The sequence below is a fragment of the Diospyros lotus genome, chromosome 12 (genome assembly GCF_014633365.1).
Source record: "Diospyros lotus cultivar Yz01 chromosome 12, ASM1463336v1, whole genome shotgun sequence".
Classification (NCBI taxonomy): domain Eukaryota; kingdom Viridiplantae; phylum Streptophyta; class Magnoliopsida; order Ericales; family Ebenaceae; genus Diospyros; species Diospyros lotus.
The window spans coordinates 7,186,019-7,208,942 of record NC_068349.1 but is presented as its reverse complement, the minus strand read 5'-3'; the positions used below and the strand labels follow the sequence as shown (position 1 = coordinate 7,208,942).

The window sequence follows — 22,924 nt, the reverse complement described above, 5'->3', positions numbered from 1 at the left end:
CAAAAAAAAATGAAGCATTGTCAGGACAACTACATAGTGCTTAACTTGGATCAATCAACTATTGTAATACGTAAATTCTAGTGCTATTGAAGCAAAAAGGATCACTACCTCCAAGTATTTGGGACCACGGATATAGTTGCAATCAACTGCTTTTCCCACAAACAAGGGGTGCTACCAACACTCTGCCGCACAATCCATGAACCCTGCATGACAGACACTTTATAGTCAACAACATATCAACAAGGCAATAAACAAAAAGGGTAGAAAAGCCACCAAGAGAAGTGAGAAATAATAGGAACACTTTCAGATGACAGCAATACAGATCTCAAACAGTAAAAACTAGGGCAGACTTGTTGCTATTGATGATGGCACATACACCACAAGGATTAGACCAATCTACAAAGGCCTTGACATACCTTAGGAACAGATGGAATAAGCTTCAGTCGACTAGTACGGAACTCGTCATCACCATCAACAAACCGTTGCAAGAGAGACCCAGGTATTAATTCCTTTGTCACAAAATAGAAAACCATACTGTAGTGTGTTGAACCAGGAACCTGCCAAAATAAAAAAGAAAACTTGTTCCTTTTCCCTCTCAGATGCCTCAAACTAATATAAGAAATAAGAGACTTACTTGCAAATTCATAACGATGGAAAAAAATCCTTTCTCTGCAGCAACCTGTAAAGAAATTTGCAAACAATGTTCTTTAGTACAATACAGCATGATGAGCATTTGCTCAGAAAATTATACATATCGAGATTCTTCCTAACTACAACTTAAACATCCAGCAGTAGTCAAGGAAGCCAAGCACACATTATGAAAGTTCACCAATAACTGTGTACGTTACTTAGTGCTCACTAATTACTTCCAGAGAAAAAAAAAAAGTGGTCACTACACCCAAATCTGCTCGATACTCTACTTAGTGGAGGCAACAAGATAGAGACTAGATCCATCTATACTCAATTTGCTCTGGCTATGATTAATAACAATGATTATCGATAGAGACTGATCCTACATAGAGGAGGCAAGAAGATTATTAAATTGATGCATAACTAACAAGGTTACCTTCAAAATCAATAATAAAGGCGTAGTTTGAACAGAAAAACAAGTTCTTGGATTTAACTCACTATAGATCCACAAATAAGAACTTCCAGTAAAGTTCAGAAATAGATAATCTCTATAGGAATAGGAATGATGACCAGCTTAATTTACAAATTCTTTATCAGGGCTGATTTTAGAAAGCTGATTTTTAGAAAGGTTGACTTATCTCTTTCCATAAGGACTGATGTATGAATTGCATACTTCCATGAATTATTCAACACTCCCCCTCAAGCTGGTGAATGAATATCCATCATTCCCAACTTGCTTGTAAGTTCTTCAAATCTTTTGATAAGCAATCATTTTGTTAGTAAATCAGCTAGCTGATTTTCTGAAGAGACAAAAGGTATACAAATCACCTTAGCTTCTATCTTTTCCTTGATAAAGTAACAATCAATCTTAACATGTTTAGTGCAATCATGTTACACCAGATTGTGTGCAATGCTAATTGCTAATTGATTGTCACAAAGTAAATGCATAGGACCATTGATAGAAACCTTTAGATCATCTAGCACAATCTTCAACCAAAGTAACTCACACAAACCAAGTGCCATTGCCCGAAACTCTACCTCAACACTAGACTTGGCTACTACACTCCATTTTTTACTCCTTCAAGACACCAAATTTCCTCCCAAAAACACACAATAACCTATAGTGGATCTTCTATTCATAAGGGAGCCACCATAATCAGTATTAGTGTAGCCTAAGACCTCCAGTTCTTTTCCTGACTTGAATAATAGACCCTTTCCCGGAGTTGTTTTAAAATAACACAGAATTCTTCTAACAGCTAGCATGTGTTCTTCAGTATGATGATGCATGAATTGACTCACAAGGCTAACAACAAATGCTATATCAGACCGGGTGTGAGATAGGTAGATTAATCTACCTACTAACCTTTGGTATCTCCCCCAATCAACCACTGGATTGTCACTGTAACCTAACTTCAGGTTAGGTTTCAAAGGTGTGCTAGTTGCTCTGCCACCAAGCATCCCGATCTTTTCCAACAAATCCATGGTGTATTTTCTTTGGAAAAGAAATATACCTTCCTTAGAGTAGGCAATCTCTATTCCCAATAAATACCTGAGTCTGCCAAGATCCCTTATGTCAAACACATGGGCCAAATGCTCTTTTAGTAACTTATGTTCACCATAGTCATTTCCAATAACAATTACGTCATCTACATACTTGTTAATACCCCATTTATTTCATAGCTCTTGAGAACCGATCAAACCAGGCCCTTGGAGACTGGTTTTGCCCATAAAAGGGCTTTCTTTGATCTGCAAACATAACCTGCATCAACTCCATTAGTAAAACCTGAGGGGGTTCCGTAAAAACCTCTTCGTTTAGGTCACCATGCAGGAAGACACTTTTGACATCTACCTGCATCAATTCCCAGCCATAACAGCTAGCCAAAGAGAGTAGAATCCTCATTGTAGTCATCTTAGCCATAGGTGCAAAAATTTCCAAATAATCTATACCGTAAGTTTAAGTGTAGCCCTTGGCTACAAATTGAGCTTTGTACCTTTACAGTGTTCCATCAACATTATATTTCACATTGAACACCCATCTACACCCTACCGGTTGAACCCCCTTTGGTTTAGGCACCATTTCCCAAGTTTTATTCTTTTCCAAAGGCCTCATCTCCTCATGCATACCTTGTACCCAATTCTGATCTTGTAATGCCTCTTCTACAGTTTTAGGAATAGCTATGGAGTCAAGAGAGGTTAGAAAACTCTTGTGGTTAGGGGACAACCTGTGATAGGAAATTAATTGGGCAATAGGGTGTTGTGTGCAGCTCCTAACCCCTTTTCTAATAGAAATAGGCAGATCCAAATCAAAATGTATACGATTAGAACAATTAATGGATTGAGAACCATCAGATGGCTGAGTGAGTTTCATACTTGATTAAGGAAGAGATGATGGGCCCTGCTTAGCACATGGATTGGGTTGTTCCTTCCTCTTGTATACGAATGGTGAGCCCTTGAACCTGACAAGAGACCTTTTGGTCTAAACAAAGGGTGGAGAAACAAGAAAAGTTTGCTGGTCTCCTATTTTTGTTGTCTTTGAATTAGGAGGAGTAGATAAAGTTGAGAGATTAGGAGGAGAATGTGGCTGATATGGCTAAGACACTTCCATGATAGGCAAATCATGATCACCAATAGTTGTATTCTCCCCCTTAGGACGAGAAATAGAAGACTAGAAAAAAGACTGATTCTCCACAAAGGTGACATCCTTAGACACAAGAATTTTACGAGTAGGAGGGTGGTAGCACTTGTACCCTTTTTGGGTAAGAGAAACAACAACAACAACAACATATCGGCTACATGAATTCTAGACTTCCATGTATTTCTGTCTTTTGTCATATCTTCATTTAGATCCATACACTTCATATCAAACTTTAATGTCTCTCCCAAAGTCTTCTTGGGTCTGCCTCTACCTATTTTTTTGACTAATTGTTCCATTTCATCAACTCTCCTCACAGGAACGTCTCTTAGTCTCCTTCTCACATGAACAAACCATCTTAGTCTAGTCTCTCTCATTTTCTCCTCGATTGGCACTACTCCTACCTTATTACGAATAACTTCATTTCTAATTTTATCTTTTCTTGTATGGCCGCACATCCATCTTAACATCCCCATCTCCGCTACACTCGTCTTTTGCTCATGCTGGTATTTGACTGCCCAACATTCCGAGCCATACAGCAAGACTGGTCTTATAACTGTCTTTTTAGGTAAGAGAATACCCCAAAAAGACACATCTAAGTGCTCAGTGATCAAACTTATCCCTATGTTGTTTAGAGACATGAACAAGAGCTAGACACCCAAATACCTTAAGAGGAAGGAAGGTATGAAGATCAATTTCTGGGAAGTAGGAAGAAAGACACTGAAATGGGGTAAGTTGATTTAGGACTCTTAAGGGAACCCTATTGATTAAGTAGGTTGCAGTTAGCATTGCCTTCACCCAGAAATATTTAGGGACTGAATGTTGATGCAAGAGTGCCCTAGCAACATTTAGGAGATGCCTCATCTTCCTCTCCGCAACTCATTTTGCTGAGGGGGTTCAACACAAGAGGATTTATGAATAATTCCCTCTTGTTGGAAAAAGTGATTGAGGTGATGATTAAAATAGTTTCTTACATTATCAATTTTGAATTTGTTGATGGAGACCCTAAATTGAGTGAAAATCATCCTATGAAACAAAGGTAAGATGGTGTTGATGGCTGCTTTGTCTTTGAGTAAATATACCCATGTCATCGTAGTGCAGTCATCAATAAATGATACAAACCACTTAGCCCCAAAACAATTGAGAATTCTAGAAGGCCCTTATACATCAGAATGTACTAAGGAAAAAGGAAACAAAAAAAGTTTATTGATAACAGCATAAGGAACTCAATTATGTTTAGATAGCTCACATACATCACAGTGAAAAGAATTGACATCAACCACTTTAAATAGATTTGGGAACGTGGTCTTTAATAAAGTAAAAGGTGGGTGCCCTAATCTAAAATGATGCAACCATACATCAAAGTGAGTAGAGGTGAGCATAGAGGAATGAGTAAGGCTAGAATGGTCTCATACAAGTAGCTCTCTACTTCTTTGTAGGTAGAACAACCCATTCAATGTCTTAGCAGCACCAATCATCTTCCCTGTTGTTAGATCCTGAAACACACAACCATGAGGTGAGAAATTCACACTGCAATTAAGGCTTTGGGTAAGCTTGTCAACAGAAAGTAGATTGGTGGAAAGGCTTGGAACATATAGGACATGTTGGGCAGGTAGAGATGGGTTCAAACGAACATTTCCTTGCCCAACTATAGAAATAGTTTGGCCATTAGCAACGGTTATTTTCTTGGAGCCGGTTATTGGTTCATAGGTTTCAAAAAATTCCAAATTAGGTGACGTGGTCAGTTGCTCTAGAATCTAAAATCCATAATTCATCCCTGCTCGTATATGAGGCAAGTGAAAACTCAAAATTAAGGCACATACCTGCTTGAGTTAAGGAACATTCACCTTGGAGAGTTTTAAGGAAAGATTTTAGCTTCCCAATCTCTTCTGCATTCAGTTCTTCTAGGTCTAAGGAGGCTGAAGAGTCAACCTTTTTAGTTGTCTCCTCTGTTTCTTTAGTGGAGAGATAGGCTCTTCCCTGATTCTTTGGCTGCAAATTTTTGAACCCTCCAAGTTTGCTTAGTACTGCCTCCTTACCATGTAATTTGAAACATGTATCTCTTGAATGTCTAGGCTTTTTGCAGTATGAGCACCAAAGCCCCTCCTTTCCCTATTTTGATTAGGACTGCTCTCTGCTTTATTAAGGTTTCATCCATGTCCCCCGCACCTTATTAGTTACCATAGCCAATCCCTCCATGCCATGATTAGAAAACATGGCTGCCCTTCTATGTTTTTCACTTCTCACTATACAAAAAACCTCATTTAGTGATAACATTTTTTCCCTGCTAAGAATTTGAGCCCTTACTTGATCGAACTCAGGATTGAGACCTGATAGATCTAATTCCAGCCAAAAACCATTCATCCAGTTGTAATATTCAATTACAGTTAGAGCCCTTTGCTTTGTACTATTGAGTTTAGTCCTAATCTCATATACAACCAATGCATCTTGCACCTTAGAATAGATCCTCTTCACGATTTCCCAGATTTCTCTAGTAGTAGATAAAAACATATAGTTTTTACTTACCCCTGGAAGTATGGCACTCCACAACCAAGACATCAACATCGAATCTTCCACATCCTAAGCAGCAAATCTTGGATCCATCACCTTAGGGGTTGGTCCGGTGAGATGGGCTATCTTCCCTCGGCCCTTCAGAAAAGTCCTCACCAATTGAGACTACTGAAGACGGTTTCCACCATCCAATCTGTAGGAGTGGTGCATTCCCGGTAGTTCGTTGGTCGGAGCTCCACCGACAGCCTATTCAATAGGCATTGCTTCTCTTGTTAACATAGGAGAAGCAGTTTCAAATATCTCCCGACGTGACAAAGGAGATATGGCACCAAAAAAACAAGGGAAAAAACACAAAGGGGATCGCGACAATGAAGGCTCACAAGAGGAGAAAAAAAATGGTGCAATGAAGGAACACTAATAATCAGAGGTTTTAGGCTCTGATACCATGTAGAAAGTAGGCTGATGAATGTAGAATAAACGAGAATAATTCTCTTACTTTCATATCTATGTATGGTATTACATTCCCTATTAATAGGATGAGAGTAACACTTTAGGAAAGCAACAAAGAATGGAAAGATACACTATATACTGTACAAGGAAACAAAAGATACAACACAAAATTAGGAAACCACAATATTAGGAAATCTCTAAAACTGAACAACTTTCTAAATATGGAGGATAGGATCAGGTTTGATTTTAGCAAGCTGATTTTTAGAAAGGCTGACTTATCTCTTTCCATAAGGGCTGATGTATGAATTGCATACTTCCGTAAATATGTAAATACTTCTGTGAATTATTCAACACTTTATAATCTAATCTCAAGAGGCCTGAGGCCCCAAAAATCACCTAGCTCCAAGTCAATAGTTATGCAACTGTATTGATAGCATAAATGCTCTGCAGATACTGATTTTCACAGGATCCTAATTGCACGCCCATTATAAAATATAAATATTAACATAGAAATTTTCTACCAGAAACCTTGTACATTGATTTCAAGTTTTGAAGTGGTGAACCAATAATGCAAATGCCACAAAACTCTATATGGTATCCAATCTTGAATAAGAAAGCTGGTGTATCCATTTTACAAGTTCTTAATAATTCTGGAGGTTGAATAAGAATATTTCAAGTGGTAGACCTAAAATTGGCTGGAGACTTTGGGCACATCAAATCAGTGGGAGAAATAAGACAGCCAAAAGCAATAGCTGAGGTATTACAAGATACCAGTTTGCTTTAACAAGCCCCAACTTCAAACATTAAACAAATAAACAAGGAAACACATTCACATTGGCACCCTGAATTTCCCCCAAGGTAGTGAAAAATGAGTTAGGGCCATTGCACTAACGTCTAGATGTGATGTCAAATCTGCAAGGATTCTAACATTTTCGTGGGTGGATGCAAGCAAAAGAGTTAATCCAAGATCACAAATTAAGGATTGGATCATCCATCAGAACTTTGACAGAAAACTCTATTAGAGTGGTAGAGGTGATGATCAGGAAAATAAATAATATTTGGTTCAACTTTTAGTAAATTAGGATTGGATCATCCATCGGAACTTTAACGGATTCTATTAGAGTGGTAGAGGAGATGATCAGGAAAAGAAATAATATTTGGTTCAACTTTTAGTAAACTTGAATTCATTCAATCTCAAAATAACAAAAAAATCTGGTTAGGTTTTTAAGAGAATGGTTCAGTTTTTAACCGAATAAACCAAAATTTATATCAAATTACTAAAATACCCCTAAAATATAAATAGTCCTATTAGGTATCAACGCTAGGTTTTTAATTTCAATCTTTGTTTGCTGTATGATCTACCAAAATTTAGTTTAATTCATTTATTTAGGTCAATTTCAGTTATCTCAGCTATTTCAATTAATATAGTTCAATCAATTTTTCTTGATTTGGATTCAGTTCTGTTTAAATCAATTTTTCTAAATTTCAATTCAGTTCAGTTTTACTATAAATTAATCGGCTAACCAAATTCACTGAAAGCACACCCCTGAATAAAAGGTTAGGATGCAGAACTATTACATTTAAAGTTGTTTTAGGACAAAAGATAAAAAAACAAAATTTTGCGAAGATTTAAAGGGGAAGGTGCAAAGAATACCTAGAGTAGAGAAGATCATTATAGAAGTTAACTTAAATGATAATGTGGGCAAATAAGTGAAGGGGTATAGAGATGTACATGGAGGTTATGAACACTTGATCTAGTACTATGTCCAAAAAGTGGGATGAACACTTGATTTCATATACAAATGGCTTATCAACTATTCAAATGGACTACTTTCTTATGAGACAAAACTATTGTCTTTGTTGTATGGGTTGTAAAGGTATACCGAGAAAATGCCTACCACTAATCGTAGGCTTATAGTTCTTGATGTCCATAAAAAAAAATAAAAAAATAAAAGAGGAAGAATGAAACAGAATGAAGTCCAAGAATTAAATTGTGGGATTTAAAAGGTTAAAAAAAAATTATTTTCAAGGAAAAGAGTGTAAGGTGGAAGAGATCAGTTTATAGGAGAGACTAACCAACTATGGATTGAGATGACCATTGCTATTCAAAATATGGTAAAAATGGCTCTAGGAGAGTCAAAATGGAAAGGTTTCAATCCAAAAAAAGTCTTATTGGTGAGAGGAAGAGGAAACCACCCCCCCCCCCCCCCCCCAACCTCCCCCCCCAAAAAAAGAAAAGAAAAGAAAGAAACAACAAAAATAAAAACCGGAGAGAGCTTCCTACAGGATTTTACTTACACGCCGTAACAAATAACTTCTTTTTTTGGGGGGGGATACCCCCATAATGAATAAAACCTCAGGAGATATATTTTGGCAAAAATAGAAGCAACGAACACAATTAACAAAACAAAGAAAATCTTATGACAATTTGTACCACTGGCTTGACACAAAGTATGGAAAAGGAAATACATATATATATATATATATATATAAGTTAGCAAAAGCAAGAGAAAGGAAAACAAGGAATTTGAACCAAGTTAAATGCATAAAAGACAATTCAAAATTATTAAAGTGAGAATATTGTATTCTTGATAGTGTACTAGAAGGCATTCAATGGGTATATATAAGGTCTTTGTAAACGGTAATAAACACTTACCTATAAAGGTGATAAACAACTACAAAACAATTACAAAGAATACATAAAAGATCTATAAAATATTCTAATATTCTGCTAGTATTCTCAACATATTTCTGGCATCCTCCTGCCGGGGGGGGGGGGGGGGGGTAGGACCATGGCCCCACAACTTTCAGATTTTTTTTCATTTACCTCCTATCTTTCAAGACTCTTTCACATACCCCCATCTTTCAAGATTTTTTCGTATGCATTAGGGTTTTTCATGTGACATTTAGAATTTATTTATAGTTTTTGTAAGAATGAAACATCCCAATATCTTATACAAAGGAAACAAATAAGTGTAATAGTTCTGTAAAAATAAAAAGGAACATAAACTCTAGACATGAACTCTAAATAAACTATGAAAGAGTATATGGGCCTAAATGAAGATATGACAAAAGACAAAAATACATGGAAGTCTAGAATTCATGTAGCCGACCCCATATAGTGGGATAAAGACTGGATATGTTGTTGTTATTATATTTTGATTGAACAGATAATTATATTCCTGCATTAGTTTTTTGGCTCCCGCAACAATATTAGTCACACTCGCCCCTGTTAACATCCTCCCTCAAACTCAATAAGCTAAGAAGTTAGCAGACTTGAGTTTGAATACCAATTCAAGAAAAGTGCCTAGCTAGATGAAGCAGCAGTTGCACATTGATGTAGACAACATGACAGATGGCAACCCTAGCTGGAGGAAGCAGCAACAAGATGGGCAACAAGAGGCATGGTAGGCGAGAGGCACGGCCAAAAAGATGCAGGATCAGTGGGAGGCATATCCAGAAAGATGCATGGCAGGTGAGAAGTGATTAACCCGACATCACCCAAGAAAGTAGACCGAGTTGTAGCTTGAACAAGGGCATTGAACAGAAGGCCTCAAACCCAGTGGCAGTGGCAGCTTCATAGAGCAGCGATAATGGCAAAGAGGTCATGTCTGCAATACCACCAGTGAGCAGCAAGTAAAAGGGAGAGCCACAACAAAAAGCTCTCAATAAGATGGCAAAAGGAGACCCAAAGAGGCGGCACTGGTGAAGAATGGAAGCAAAGTGCCAGTGCCAGCAGGGTAATGACCAGATCTGATCACTGACAACAGGGAAGACCACCAGTGAGTGGCACCCTGCAATAAAGCACGTATCCCTTCTGTCACGACAACCATGCACTGTGGCAAGTGCAACAGGGAAGACGTGTGCTTCCTGTGCTGTAGCAAATCTGACAACAATTCTGGCTGTGCAGCAGTGAGCACGGACCTGGCTGAGCTTGGCCAGAAAGGACAATGATGGCCAGAACGAAGACGTTGAACCAGAAACAAGTCACCAAAGAAGGAAAAACTGAAGCAAGAGAGAATGAACCTGCTGCCATTGAAGATCTGCGACTGCCACTCTGGTGATGAAGAGATCGGCGACCGGTGGCAGGGATGACGTAGCAAAGAAGACAAATAGAGGAGAAACAATAATGAAGGAAAAACAAATAAAATGGGCAAAACACATAATATTGGCAAGGAGGTTCGTCTTAACACAATCAGTCTCATGTTTGAGGAGAACATGAGACTCCCACATCAACAAGGCTTGGATACCATGTTAAAGTAAGGGAATGTTATTTTCTTGTTTTTGTACTAGAAGGTATACAATGGGTATATATAAGGTCTTTCACTAACCTAAAAAGGTAATAAACAACCATGGAAAGATGACAAATATTTGAACATTCTAGTAATATTCTCAAGATATTCGAACAAAAATGGTATAGTAAATGAGAGGATGATACAAAAGGAGTATTTCTCAAAGTTATTAAATGAAAGAGGAAGAACAAGTGTTAGGTTGGGACAACTTAGTAACTCTAAGAAAGATCAAGATTTCAAGTTCTATCGGCACATTTGTCTAAACAAAATAAAACAGTTTATGAAAAAAAATAAAGAATAATAAAGAACTTGGACCAAATAACATCACGACAAAAAGCATGAAAATGAATATGAGAATGGTAGTTTTTTAGTTAATGAAATATTTAATGTGATCCTTAAATCAAAAGAACACCAAATGAGTGGGGAAATAGCACTTGAACGCCTATTTATAATAACAAAGGTGACATTCAAAGTTGATTATTATAGAGGGACTCAAACTAATGAGCCACACTATGAAACATTGGAATAGAGTGCCTAACCCAAGGTTAAGGAGAGAAACCAAGGTCTTAAAAAACTAATTTAGTTTTATGCCTAGTAGGTCAACAACTGAAGCTATCTACTCACTAAAATGTCTACTGAAAAAGTCCATAGATAAACAAAAAAAAATTAAAAAAGGAATTTATAAACTTGGAAAAAGCTTTGACAGAATCCCCAAAGAAGACTTGAGGAAGATGTTAGAGAAGAAACTAGTTTGGATAACTTATATACAACTTACTAAAGACTCATATCATCGAGCCAAACACATATACCACTTGTCATAGAGATATGAAGTTTTTCAAGTTACTATTAGATTACATTAAGAATCTGCATTGAGCCCTCACTCTTATGAAGAATGAACTCACAAAGCATATCCAAGAAAAAGTGCCTTGACGTATGTTGTTCTACATTCCTTGGATGAGATGAAAGAATGCGTACATAATAAACCTAGATTATGAAGAAATACCATAAAATCCAAATGTTTTAAGTTGAGTGTATTAAAAATTGAACGTGTGGAATGTTAGTTCAATAAAAATGGAAGCATGAAGGATGTCATTGTGAGGCTTGCAGATCAAGTCATCTCAAGAAAAGATCAATTTAGATACCACAAACAATTGTTTAAAAAGAATAGGAGATTATAAATGATGTCATTTGTAGAATCAATGCAAGATCATTAAAGAGAAGAAGTGCGTCCATCATTTTGTACTATTTTAAAATCCATTTAAATCTAAAAAGGTGGTTTTATCAAATAGTTATTGTTGAGAATACCACATCACCTCCACAAAGGAGACCTGAGCTATATATAAGGAGGAGGATCCCTCCACCTGTTAAACTGGCTTTTCAGGTTGGAGTTCTACCTCTAATTTCTCACATGGTATCAGATCTAACCCTTGGCTGTCGTGGTCATGGACCAGTACCCTGCCCGATCACCTGGGCATATATCAGTTACACAAGAAGTTTCGGCGTGGGGGGAGTGTTGAGAATCCCACATCGCCTCCATAAGGGAGACCTAGGCTATATATAAGGAGGAGGATCCCTCTACCTGTTAAGCTGGCTTTTCAGATTGGAGTTCTACCTCTAACTTCTCACGGTTATAAGACCATCTTTGTTATATGAATCAAAATTGTTGAGAGTAAAAATGATAATATAAAAGATAAAATTAACCTTTTATCTAACAATTTAAACTTTTAGACGAGATGGTGGTTAACAATTTAACACGATATTAGAGTAAACAAGGTCCTAAATTCAAACCTCACAGCTAGATATTTAAAATATTGCATGTGTGTGGACCAATTATGTAACAAAGCGTAGTCACACGTAAGGGAGTATGTTGAGAGCGAAAATGATAATACAAAAGATAAAATTAACTCTTTATCTAATAATTTAAACTTTTAGAAGAAATGATAGTTAACAATTCAACAATAACATTGGGCAACTAAGTAACATATGAGCATAATTAAGATGGAAATGTCACGATAGACATTCAACCATATAAGAAAGACAAAATAAGCATGAGATTCTTATATGTAAAAAGACTGGACTGATGTCGATTGGAAATAACGTATAAAAGACACAATGAAGATGGTTTGAACATGTGAAAAGAAGACAAGTAGTTGATAGACATACCTATGAGGCAAATGCAGATATTGGAAAAGTTTGTAGCAAAAGGGGGAGAAAAACCAAATAAAACCTGATGGTAAATCCTCAAACATTGTTGATAGTAAAAATAATAATAAAAAAAATAAGGTCAACACTATCTAATAGTATAAACTTTTAGATGAGATAGTGGTTAACAATTTCAATATGGTATCAGAACAAGCAAAGGTTTTGAGTTCAAACCTCACTGTTAACCCAATATTTAAACAGGTGTACATGTTTGAACTAGTTATACACTGAAATCTAGCCACACGTGTGGGGATGTGTCAAGAGTAAGAATAACAATATAAAAGATTAAATTAGCCCTCTATCTACTAGCTTAAACTTTTAAATGAGATGGTGATTAATAATTTCAACAATAAAAAAGGGTATAATGGTCTTACAGAGGACTCGACCATGGACAAAGATAGCTAGAGGGTCTAGAATTCATGTAATAGACCTCACTTAGTGAGATTAAGGTTTGTGATTGTTGTTGTTCTTCTAAACAAGGAAACACCTCAAAGTCCGTTTTTCTCTTTCCTCTATACATCAACAATATAAAGTGCAAAATGCTATGATATAGACTCTTCTTTCTCCACTTGTATTTTGATGACACAACATAACGCACTAAGCTTTCAACAGTATCACGTATATAGTTCACATCTTTTTGTTCAATGTTTTAATGGCATTTGATCAAATGTTTTTGTGTAACTTAAGCTCACTTTCTGCACACATCATGCAGAAGCAGACCCAACCAGAATCCTGACCTGGATAACTTCTGTTGATAACCCCTCTAGCATAAATCTTTGGAGGTGAGACAGGGACACCATAAAATAACGGCAATCCACCAGCAAGTTAACATCATATGACAGCAAAATAGACAAAAGAAAGAACCCAATAATGCAATATGAGAGATAAACGCATGGACACTTACTTGAGCAGCACAACCCCGGCGCCTAGCAACATGGTCCATTCGTTTTGCATCCTTGAACCAATCAACAGCAACAAGATCCACCAGATGCTTACCTGCAGGAATCTTCAGATGCACATTGCAAAAACTAAGTTAGAGCAAGCTTAAAGGTCCCTAAGATTTCCCACAAAAAGACAAAAGATTAGCAAACCTTTGATTTATCAAAACAAAAGCTCTTGCTGCGAACTCTAAAGTTGTTTCCATCAGAAATTGTCCAGCAGTCACGGGCATTGTCCCGGTCATCACGTCGTAGATTACCAGAGAAACAGGACAAGTCAATTTGATCAGTCCGCTCTTCCTCTAAAGCAGGAAAAGAAATGTCAATGGATGCCCCCACTAGATTGAAAATCAAGGACTTCTCAAAGATGAAATAAACAAATGTAGTCATCAAATACCATGTTTCTTGACTTCAAACTCAAGGCTGGTTGAGCATGCCTGAAATTTTTTGGGCGGGAGAGAGAGAGAGCGCAAATTCAGAAGAAGTAAATGAAAATAATAATAACACACAAGGACAATGCAAACCTCTTCCTCAGGAATTTGGAATTCATCATCCTCATCAGAGTCTTCGTCCATCATCACTGCATTTTTGTTTGCAGCACTAATTTGATCTAGTGAAGGACTGCGGCAAACAGAGTTCACCCGGAGCTTTTGACACTTCTCTGAAGATACAGAGGCTGAAGACATATTTACCATAACAGGGATTCTTGGTGGAGCAGACCTTTCATCAGTTTGAGAAAAATATTCACGAAGTCCTGCAGTAGAAAAGAATGAAACAAGCAGTCAAACAAAGCAGAAAAGAGAACTCCTTTTGAAATAGTGAATAATCAGAGAGTAAATATGAATTTGGAAAGTCTCAGAGCAAACTCTACAGAATCATTCTAATACTACTAGCCCTAGTACATTTCAAAGGCAATTTTCTCCTCGTTCATAAACAAAAACAGCAAGAGAAGCAGCACAAATCATCAACAGCAAAAATCTGAACGACACTGCAAAGGTACATGGTAAACAAATAAAAGAACTCACCTGCAACACTATTCAACATCTGAAGGAGGCAATGCTGCTGAAACGAGGAAATGTAACCCACGCCCCACCCTTTCAGATCAATTTGCATAAGGTGTTGTACCTGTGTCCTTGGCCTCCCATTCCGAGGTTTCAGCGGGGAAATATTGAACCCACCACCTGAACACATCAGAAGTATCAAGTCAGAGATTATTAGCACGCATATTACATGAGAGAGAGAGAGAGATTGCTCCACCCAACCCAAAGGAAACAAGAAGAAATTTGGAAGTTACTTTCAATATGTGCACGCACAAATCCAGGTTGTGGACCACAATTCTCATGCACCCTAGAACGAAATAATACAACTGCAAAGTAGTAAAGAAAAACACAGACATTTAGATTGGGAGCAAAGTTGGAAGAACAGACAGGGTGGTGGACAAGAAGGATGATTGCAAATATTTACCATAACTTCCATCATCATTTCGGCGCCAGTAACGTACATAACAAAGGTCACGGGGCCACACAAACCTGCAGAGCACACAACCAATCCAAATTACTTATCTTTCAACAAATAAAAATTCAAAAAAAGTAAAGGGAACAATAAAGATGGAGATATTAGAACTTCCAGATAGTCTGATGACCAATAATACAAACATCAGAAGTTTTTCAGCATTGTAATGGGAATTCCAAAGCACTGCAGCTTTAAAAGCCTTGCATCTTTGTCAGAAGGACAGAAATGCAAACATCAAAAACATATTTATAATAATAAAGCTTGCAGCTTGAGTGTAACAGAGCTTTTATTCAGGAAGTGCTATATTCTATCACCTACACTAAAAGCTTGAGTGTTGCATAACGTACATGACACAAGAAAAATGCTACATAATCTCCTACTAGCTCTAAAACATTCTTCACAGCTAGAGTGATTTTAAAGGATTGCAACTGTAGTAACCTTAACAACTTTATCATGCAGAGTACTCGGAAAAAATTTGAACTATTCATAACCAATACACCCACAATTTGATTGTCAAAAATGTCTATCTCAAGGTTACTACTTGGTTTTGAGAATACCAAGCATTGGATAAATGCTCTAACAAAGCACTTCCAGGATATATAATGTTTTCTATTAGACAAAAGATGCATATTATGACCATCTAATTCTTAAGAAGGGGTCATAAATCTGTCACAACCAGCTTGTTATTTTTATTTCTAATTGTACTTATTTTGCATAAGTAGTTAGTTATTGTTTTTATTATCTGATTAGTCTCAGTTATGGAGTGATTTAGAAGGTTATGTAGTAATTAAGGAGCAGTTCTTAGTAGTCGAGGAGTGGTGATGCGGTCATCAATCAAGATCCGGCCCAAGGCTGACCTGACCCGAACCGGGAAACCCTAGAACAATAGCGCTGGAACAGTTGTGAAACTTCATAAGTTTTAGGATTCTACTTCATGTTTGATTAGAGTTTTATTTCTGTTAGGATTCTAATTAGATTTTATTTATAAGTATTAGATGGATTAGCCAAACTCTATAAATATATCTAGAAACTAAGGGTTGTAATCAATTTTATTATTCAATAAATTCCAGCAAACGAGTTTGGTTTTTTTTTTTTTCCAGCAAGCAGTTTCGGTTCTTGCACCTAGTTGAGAGTCCAGTTTTGTCGTTAAAGTTTGTTCTCTCAAGGGTACTTGAAATTTATTGTTTCAAGGGTTTTTTTGTATGTTTTCTTTACACACGCGTTACACGCTATGTCAGGTGGTATCAAAGCGGTTAATCAACCAATCAAATGACCAATCTTGAAGGTAACAGTCGCAACCAGCCTCATGACGATGATCAGGCGCTATCCGCAGTTTGGAGAGCAATCGAAGAACAGTGGGAAGTAACTCGTACCATCCAATAGCAATTGGAGCAAATTAGCAACCAATTGGGCGCCTTACTACAAGTTAATGATGACAAGAACCTGAATAATGGGGTGAATCAAGCCGGAGTGGGAAGACCACCCATTAATCATGTCCTTGTTAATCCTAAAAGACCAATGATTGAAGATAGCGATGAAGAGGATGATCTTGGTCAAGCAATAGCTAATCCTGGTGAAAGAGGGGTTAGGAGGAATGCGCATCAACACAACTATCGGGGCAACAATGAGTATAAACTAAAGGTTGATATTCCTACCTTTAATGCAGATCTTGATATTGAGGGGTTCCTGGATTGGATCACTGAGATTGACTGATTTTTCGAATACATGGAGATCCCAGATGAACGACAAGTCAAGATAGTGGCTTATAGATTGAAGGGCAGTGCATCTGTTTGGTGGGAGCGATTGAGAGAGACGAAATTGAGGGAATGCCAACACCCAGTTCAGACATGGAGACGAATGAAGTAGCTGTTAAAAGGTAGGTTTTTACCCCCTGATTATGAACAATACATGTTTGAAGCCTATCAAAGATGTGCACAAGGAATGAAGAATGTGAATGAATATACTTCTCTGAGTTTCTGAGATTGGGGAAGAGAAACCAATTGTCAGAAAGTGACAATCAATAAGTAGTTCATTACTTAAATGGATTGAAGTTTGCTATTCATGATAAAATTGGGGTTCAGAAGGTTCTGAGTGTGCAAGAAGCAAGGAACTTAGCTTTAAAGGCTAAGTTAATGTTGAGTGAGAGAGCTCGTAATGATAAACTATCACCAATATAGCAGGAATGAAAATAAACAAGCAACTTTTGATAAAGACAAGTCAATTCAGGGAATGCAACCTCTCAATCCACCTAATATAGTCAACCTTAATAAGGCTACAATGGGGGGAAACACTCGAGATACTACTTCTAATCTTCCAAAATCCAATAACCCTTATGCAAAGCCTGTTCTCTTAAAGTGTTTCAAGTGTAATAAGGTTGGGCTTATATTGCGGGCCTGATGGAGAGGATGACAAAGAAGAGTATGGACATGGAGAGTACACCTGTGTAGTGAGGAAGTTAATGCTATCTCAAAAGAATGAAGATACTACTCAGCGGCATAAGCTTTTCCGCATGAGGTGTACGGTGAAAGGAAAAATCTTTGAATTGATCATTAATAGTGGAAGTCAAGAGAACATCATAAGAAGAGACGGCGTGGCGAAGATGCAGCTAACTCCTGAAAAACATCCAAGCCCTTACATGATTGGATGGATCAAAGAAATGGGTGGCATACGTGTGGATGAATGATGTAGGTTGTCTTTCTCTATTGGTAAATACTCTAATGAAGTCTATTGTGATATTGTTGATATGGATGTTTGCCATATTTTATTTGAGAAGCCTTAGCAATTTGATGTGGATGCTAGCGCTCGGCTAAGAAAAATGCATATCAGCTTGAGAAAGAGGGTGTGTGTTATATTTTGTTACCCATAATAGAAAAGAACTAAACCACAGCTTCTAAAGTGGATGGGCGGAATTTTCTTATCATTACACATAAGCACACTGAGTTTGTGAGGGAGTGTAGGGATACCCAAGAGGTTCACTTGTTGGTTGTCAAGGAGGAGAGCGTGAGTGAGCCACTAAAAGTGAATCAAATTCCAATGGAGGTGCGAGGATTGTTGAAGGAATTTCATGATGTGGTTCCTGAGGAGTTGCCTAATGAGCTACCTCCTATGAGGGATATTCAACACCACATTGACTTGATTCCTGGTGCTTGCTTGCCTAACTTACCACACTACAGGATGAGTCCTAAGGAGAATGAGATTTTGCGTGAGCAGGTAGAGGAATTGTTGAGAAAATGGCACATTCAGACTAGCATGAGTCCATGTGCAATGCTAGCATTATTGACACCAAAGAAAGATGGGAGTTGGAGGATGTGTGTTGACAGTAGAGCCATCAACAAGATTACTATTGGGTACAAGTTTTCAATTCCTAGGCTCAACGACATGCTTGATCAACTTGATGGGTCTATGGTTTTTACCAAAATTGATCTCAGAAGTGGTTATCTTCAAATCAGAATTCAACCTGGAGATGAGTGGAAGACAACTTTCAAGACGAGAAATGGGTTGTTTGAGTGGTTAGTCATGCCCTTTGGACAAACCAATGCACTGAGCACTTTCATGAGACTAATGAACCAGGTACTACGTCCTTTCATTGATAAATTCGATGTGTTATATTTTGATGATATTTTGATATACAGTAAGTCTATTGATGAGCATGTGGGGCATATTCGGGAGGTGTTGAGTGTGTTGAGAGAAAACGAACTTTATGTTAATTTGAAGAAGTGTACTTTTATGAGTGAGAGCTTGTTGTTATTGGGTTTTGTTGTAAGCAAAGAGGGCATAAAGGTAGATGAGGAAAAAATGTGAGCTATTAAAGAGTAGCCAACCCCTAAAAATGTCAGTGATGTGAGGAGTTTCCATGGCTTAGCAACTTCCTATAGGTAATTTATCAAACACTTTAATAGTATTGCGGCTTCAATTACTGAGTGTTTAAAGAAATGGAAGTTCCATTGGGGTGAAGAACAAGAGGAAAGTTTCGCCTTGATAAAAGAGAAGTTATATACCGCTCTTGTCTTAGCTTTGCCAAGTTTTGACAAGTTATTTAAGGTTGAGTGCGATGCAAGGGGAGTGGATATAGGTGTTATGTTGTCCCAAGAGAAAAGACCAATTGCACTTTTCAGTGAGAAGTTGTGTGAAGCCAGAAGAAAGTGATCTACTTATGATAAGAAGTTTTATGCAATGGTGAGGGCTCTTAAAACATGGGAACATTACTTGATTGCCAAAGAGTTTGTTCTTTACATGGATCACCAAGCTCTTAAGTACTTGAGTAGCCAAAGGCAACTGAGGAGTGATATGCATGCTAGATGGTCTTCTTTTGTTGATAAATTTTCATATAAAATTGTGCATAAGTCAAGACAGCATATAATCGAGTGGCGGACACTTTGAGTAGGCGTGTAGATTTGATCAAGACCCTTAGTGTTGAGATTGTTAGGTTTGAGTGCTTGAAAGAATTATATGCGACAGACGATGATTTCAAACACGTGTGGGAACAATGCATGTCTCAGCAACCGTTAGGAGATTTCTATGTGCATGATGGGTTTCTCATGAAAGGAAATCAGCTGTGCATCCCTTGCACATCCCTTCGTGAGAAAATTATTCAGGATTTGCATGGTAGGGGCTTAGCAGGGCATCTTGGCAGGGACAAGACTATTAAAGCTGTTATGGGAAGGTATTATTGACCAAGAGCAAGGAGAGATGTGGACCTAGTCATAGCTCAAGCGGAATTTGCCTACAACAACATCATGCATAGCTCAGCAAGAAGATCACCATTTCCATCATATATATGAAAGTTCCTAATCATGCATTGGATTTGGTAAAGTTGCTAAAGGTACTAGGTTTCAGTGTTGCAACTAGTGACATAGCCGAGCAAGTTCAAGCGATTCAAGAGGATGTCAAGCAAAAGTTACACAAGGCGAATGAAAAGTGCAAGGCAACAACTGACAAGCATAGGAAGCACAAGGTATTTGAGATTGGAGATGAAGTCATGATATTCTTGAAGAATGAACGAATTCCAGCAAGAAAGCAAAACAAACTCAAGCCAAAGAAGTATGATCCTCACAAGATTACAAAGAAGGTCAATAAAAATACTTATGTTGTGGATTTGCCTAATCATATGGGTATTTTCAAAACCTTTAATATTGTTGATCTTTCTTTGTATTTGTCAGATGTTGAGTTATCATACCCAGATAATAATTCAAGGACGAATTCTTCTCAAGTGGAAGTGAATGATGCGGTCACCAATCAAGACTCAGCCCAAAGTTGACATAACCCAAACCGGGCAGCCCGGAGCAGTAGCGAAACTTCATAAGTTTTAGGATTATACTTGATTTAGGATTCTACTTCATGTTTGATTAGGGTTTTATTTCTATTACGATTCTAGTTGGATTTTATTTACAAGTATTAGATGGATTAGCCAAACTCTATAAATATACCTAGAAATTAAGGGTTGTAATCAATTTTATTATTCAATAAATTACAGCAAACTAGTTCGGGTTTTTTTTTTTTTTTTCCAACAAGCAGTTTCGGTTCTTGCGCCTAGTTGAGAGTCCAACTTTGGTCGTTGAAGTTTGCTCTCTCAAGGGTACTTGAAACTTATTGTTTCACGGGTTTCTTTATGTGTTTTCTTTACACACGCGCTACATGTTGGGTCAAGTGGTAACTGTTCTATACAATTGTGGGTTGCTTGTATATACAGCCATGTCATGTGCCTGCGATTATAAAGGCATGGGGGGTATTTACAAATTGTATAGGCTACATATACAGCCATATCATGTGCCTACGATTATAAAGGCAGGGGGGTATTTACCCATTGTACAGGCAGTTTAGGCCTTACTTAAATAAGTTGTTTGGTAGTTAGGTGGTTATGCTATTTTTTAATTTGGTTGCCTTTGGCACCTTTTCCCAAGCGGTGGATCAGTATATAACAAACTAATCCCACTCCCTTTTGAGGCATGCATGAATACAATTGATAATTCACTTTTCCCGCCTCAATTCTCTCTCTCTCTCTCTCTCTCTCTCTCTCTCAACCCTTCCCTCTTCTATTCTCTCTCTCTCTCTCTCTCCCCCCCCCCCCCCCCCCCCCCTCAATCCTTCTCAATTCTCCCCAATTCAGAGGAGAATTCCCTTGCCAAATCTAAGAATCTGAAAAGCCATAATCCTCATGGCTAGGGATATCAATGTATAAATCATCAAGTTTATTGAATTCTCTCTATTCTTCCCCAAGTTTTGTCTATTTTTCTCCCCCATTCTCTCTGATTCTCCCCTCATCTTTGCCAGTTCTCCCTAATTTCAATACATTCCTCCCTCAATTCTTTCTATTTCTCCCTCAATTTTCAATTCTATCTTCTAAGGAAATATCACTTAGGACTAGGGTCCTGACATTTGGTGTCAAGTTATTGGATTCTTGGCTGGATCTAGGCATTTCCGACCAGACTTTGGGAGGCAAGCAAGACAAGCCAATTTCTGAAAAAGGATCAGAGGCAATTACAGAATTACTAGAAGCAATTATAGTCGCTCTTCAGAGTGAATTTTGAAGAATTTGAATTGTGCAGATGGCTGAAGGAACTCTTGAGAGAATTCAGTCGTTGAAGAAAGTATTCAAGGAAGAGTTAAATAAAAAGCTAGACGACTTAATGATTATGATTTCAAAGAGATTTCAAATCAGTCTACTAGCAGAATTTATTTCAAGTTCTAATGTAGAATTGATTCAAGCAGGCACTAGGGTCCTTCCTCAGATTTCTATTCAGAGTGAATTTTAAAAAATTTGAACTGTGCAAATGGCCGAAGGAACTCTTGAGAGAATTCAATTGTTGGAGAAAGTATTCAAGGAAGAGTTAAATAAAAAACTAGACAACTTAATGATTATGATTTTAAAGATCTTTCAACTCAGTCTACCAGTAGAATTTCTTTCAAGTTCAAATGTAGAATTGATTCAAGCAAGCGTTGGGTCCTTCCTCAGATTTCTGACTTACAAGAAGCTGAGGAACATCCTGAATTGGATGCCAAGAAAGGAATGGCAATTGCAGGAAAAATCATTGTGGCACCATTGGAAGAGATATCGATTGAAGATGGACCCTTGAGGTACACCAGCAAGCAGGAAGCAAAAGATGTTGTACCGTTGGAGAAGATTACGATTACATCAACTCTAAATCTTGAAGATTTCACGCCTGCTATTCTTGAAAGAATAGGTACCTCTCCATTTCCTGAGGTCAATGAAAGGTTGCAATCGAGGCTTTGCAAACCTGAGCTCAAGCTCGAGCCTAAAAGCTCGACTCGAACTCGAGCTTGGTTAACATGAACCAAGCTCGAGCTTGGTTGGAGCTCAACTCAGGCTCAGCTCGTCAATTCGGTTGACAAGTCGAGCTCGGGTTCGCCACCACTAAAAGAGGATGCTATGTTGCGACGGTAACAGATGGAGGGGTGTGCAACGACAACAAGAGGCAACGGAGAGAGAGGATGCAGCAGCGGTCGACGAAGAGAGGCGAGGCGGCAACAAGAAGGTCGACAGCGAGAGGCGAGGCAACGGTGAGAGGAAGGCGATGAAGGGAAGAGGAACAAGCAAATGTAGACTGTTGGAGAAAAAGAGGAATAAGCGACGAAGAGGGACGATACAGCGACAGTCAGCAGTGAGAGGGTCAGCGTTGAGAAGACGACAGTGAAGGGAAGAGGAACAAGCAAACTACTGAAGAAAAAGAGGAACAGGCGGCGATGGGAAGAGAAAAAGAGAGGAGAGAGAGGAACGGTTTCTTAGGGAGAGAGACCCA

At 37.9% G+C, this 22,924-nt stretch overlaps 1 protein-coding gene across 1 annotated transcript in view; it reads right to left on the bottom strand.

Annotated features, from left to right (window-relative positions):
* Positions 1 to 108: 108 nt before the first annotated feature.
* Positions 109 to 22,924, bottom strand: part of LOC127786622 (protein ENHANCED DISEASE RESISTANCE 2-like) — a gene marked incomplete at its 3' end in the record, with an annotated part of 46,407 nt that continues 23,591 nt past the window's right edge. The window contains 10 exon segments of the mRNA XM_052314129.1: positions 109 to 203; positions 417 to 557; positions 635 to 679; positions 13,622 to 13,723; positions 13,809 to 13,957; positions 14,053 to 14,092; positions 14,180 to 14,409; positions 14,681 to 14,836; positions 14,950 to 15,021; positions 15,120 to 15,184. Of these exon segments, the coding sequence (XP_052170089.1) occupies positions 109 to 203; positions 417 to 557; positions 635 to 679; positions 13,622 to 13,723; positions 13,809 to 13,957; positions 14,053 to 14,092; positions 14,180 to 14,409; positions 14,681 to 14,836; positions 14,950 to 15,021; positions 15,120 to 15,184 (1,095 nt within the window).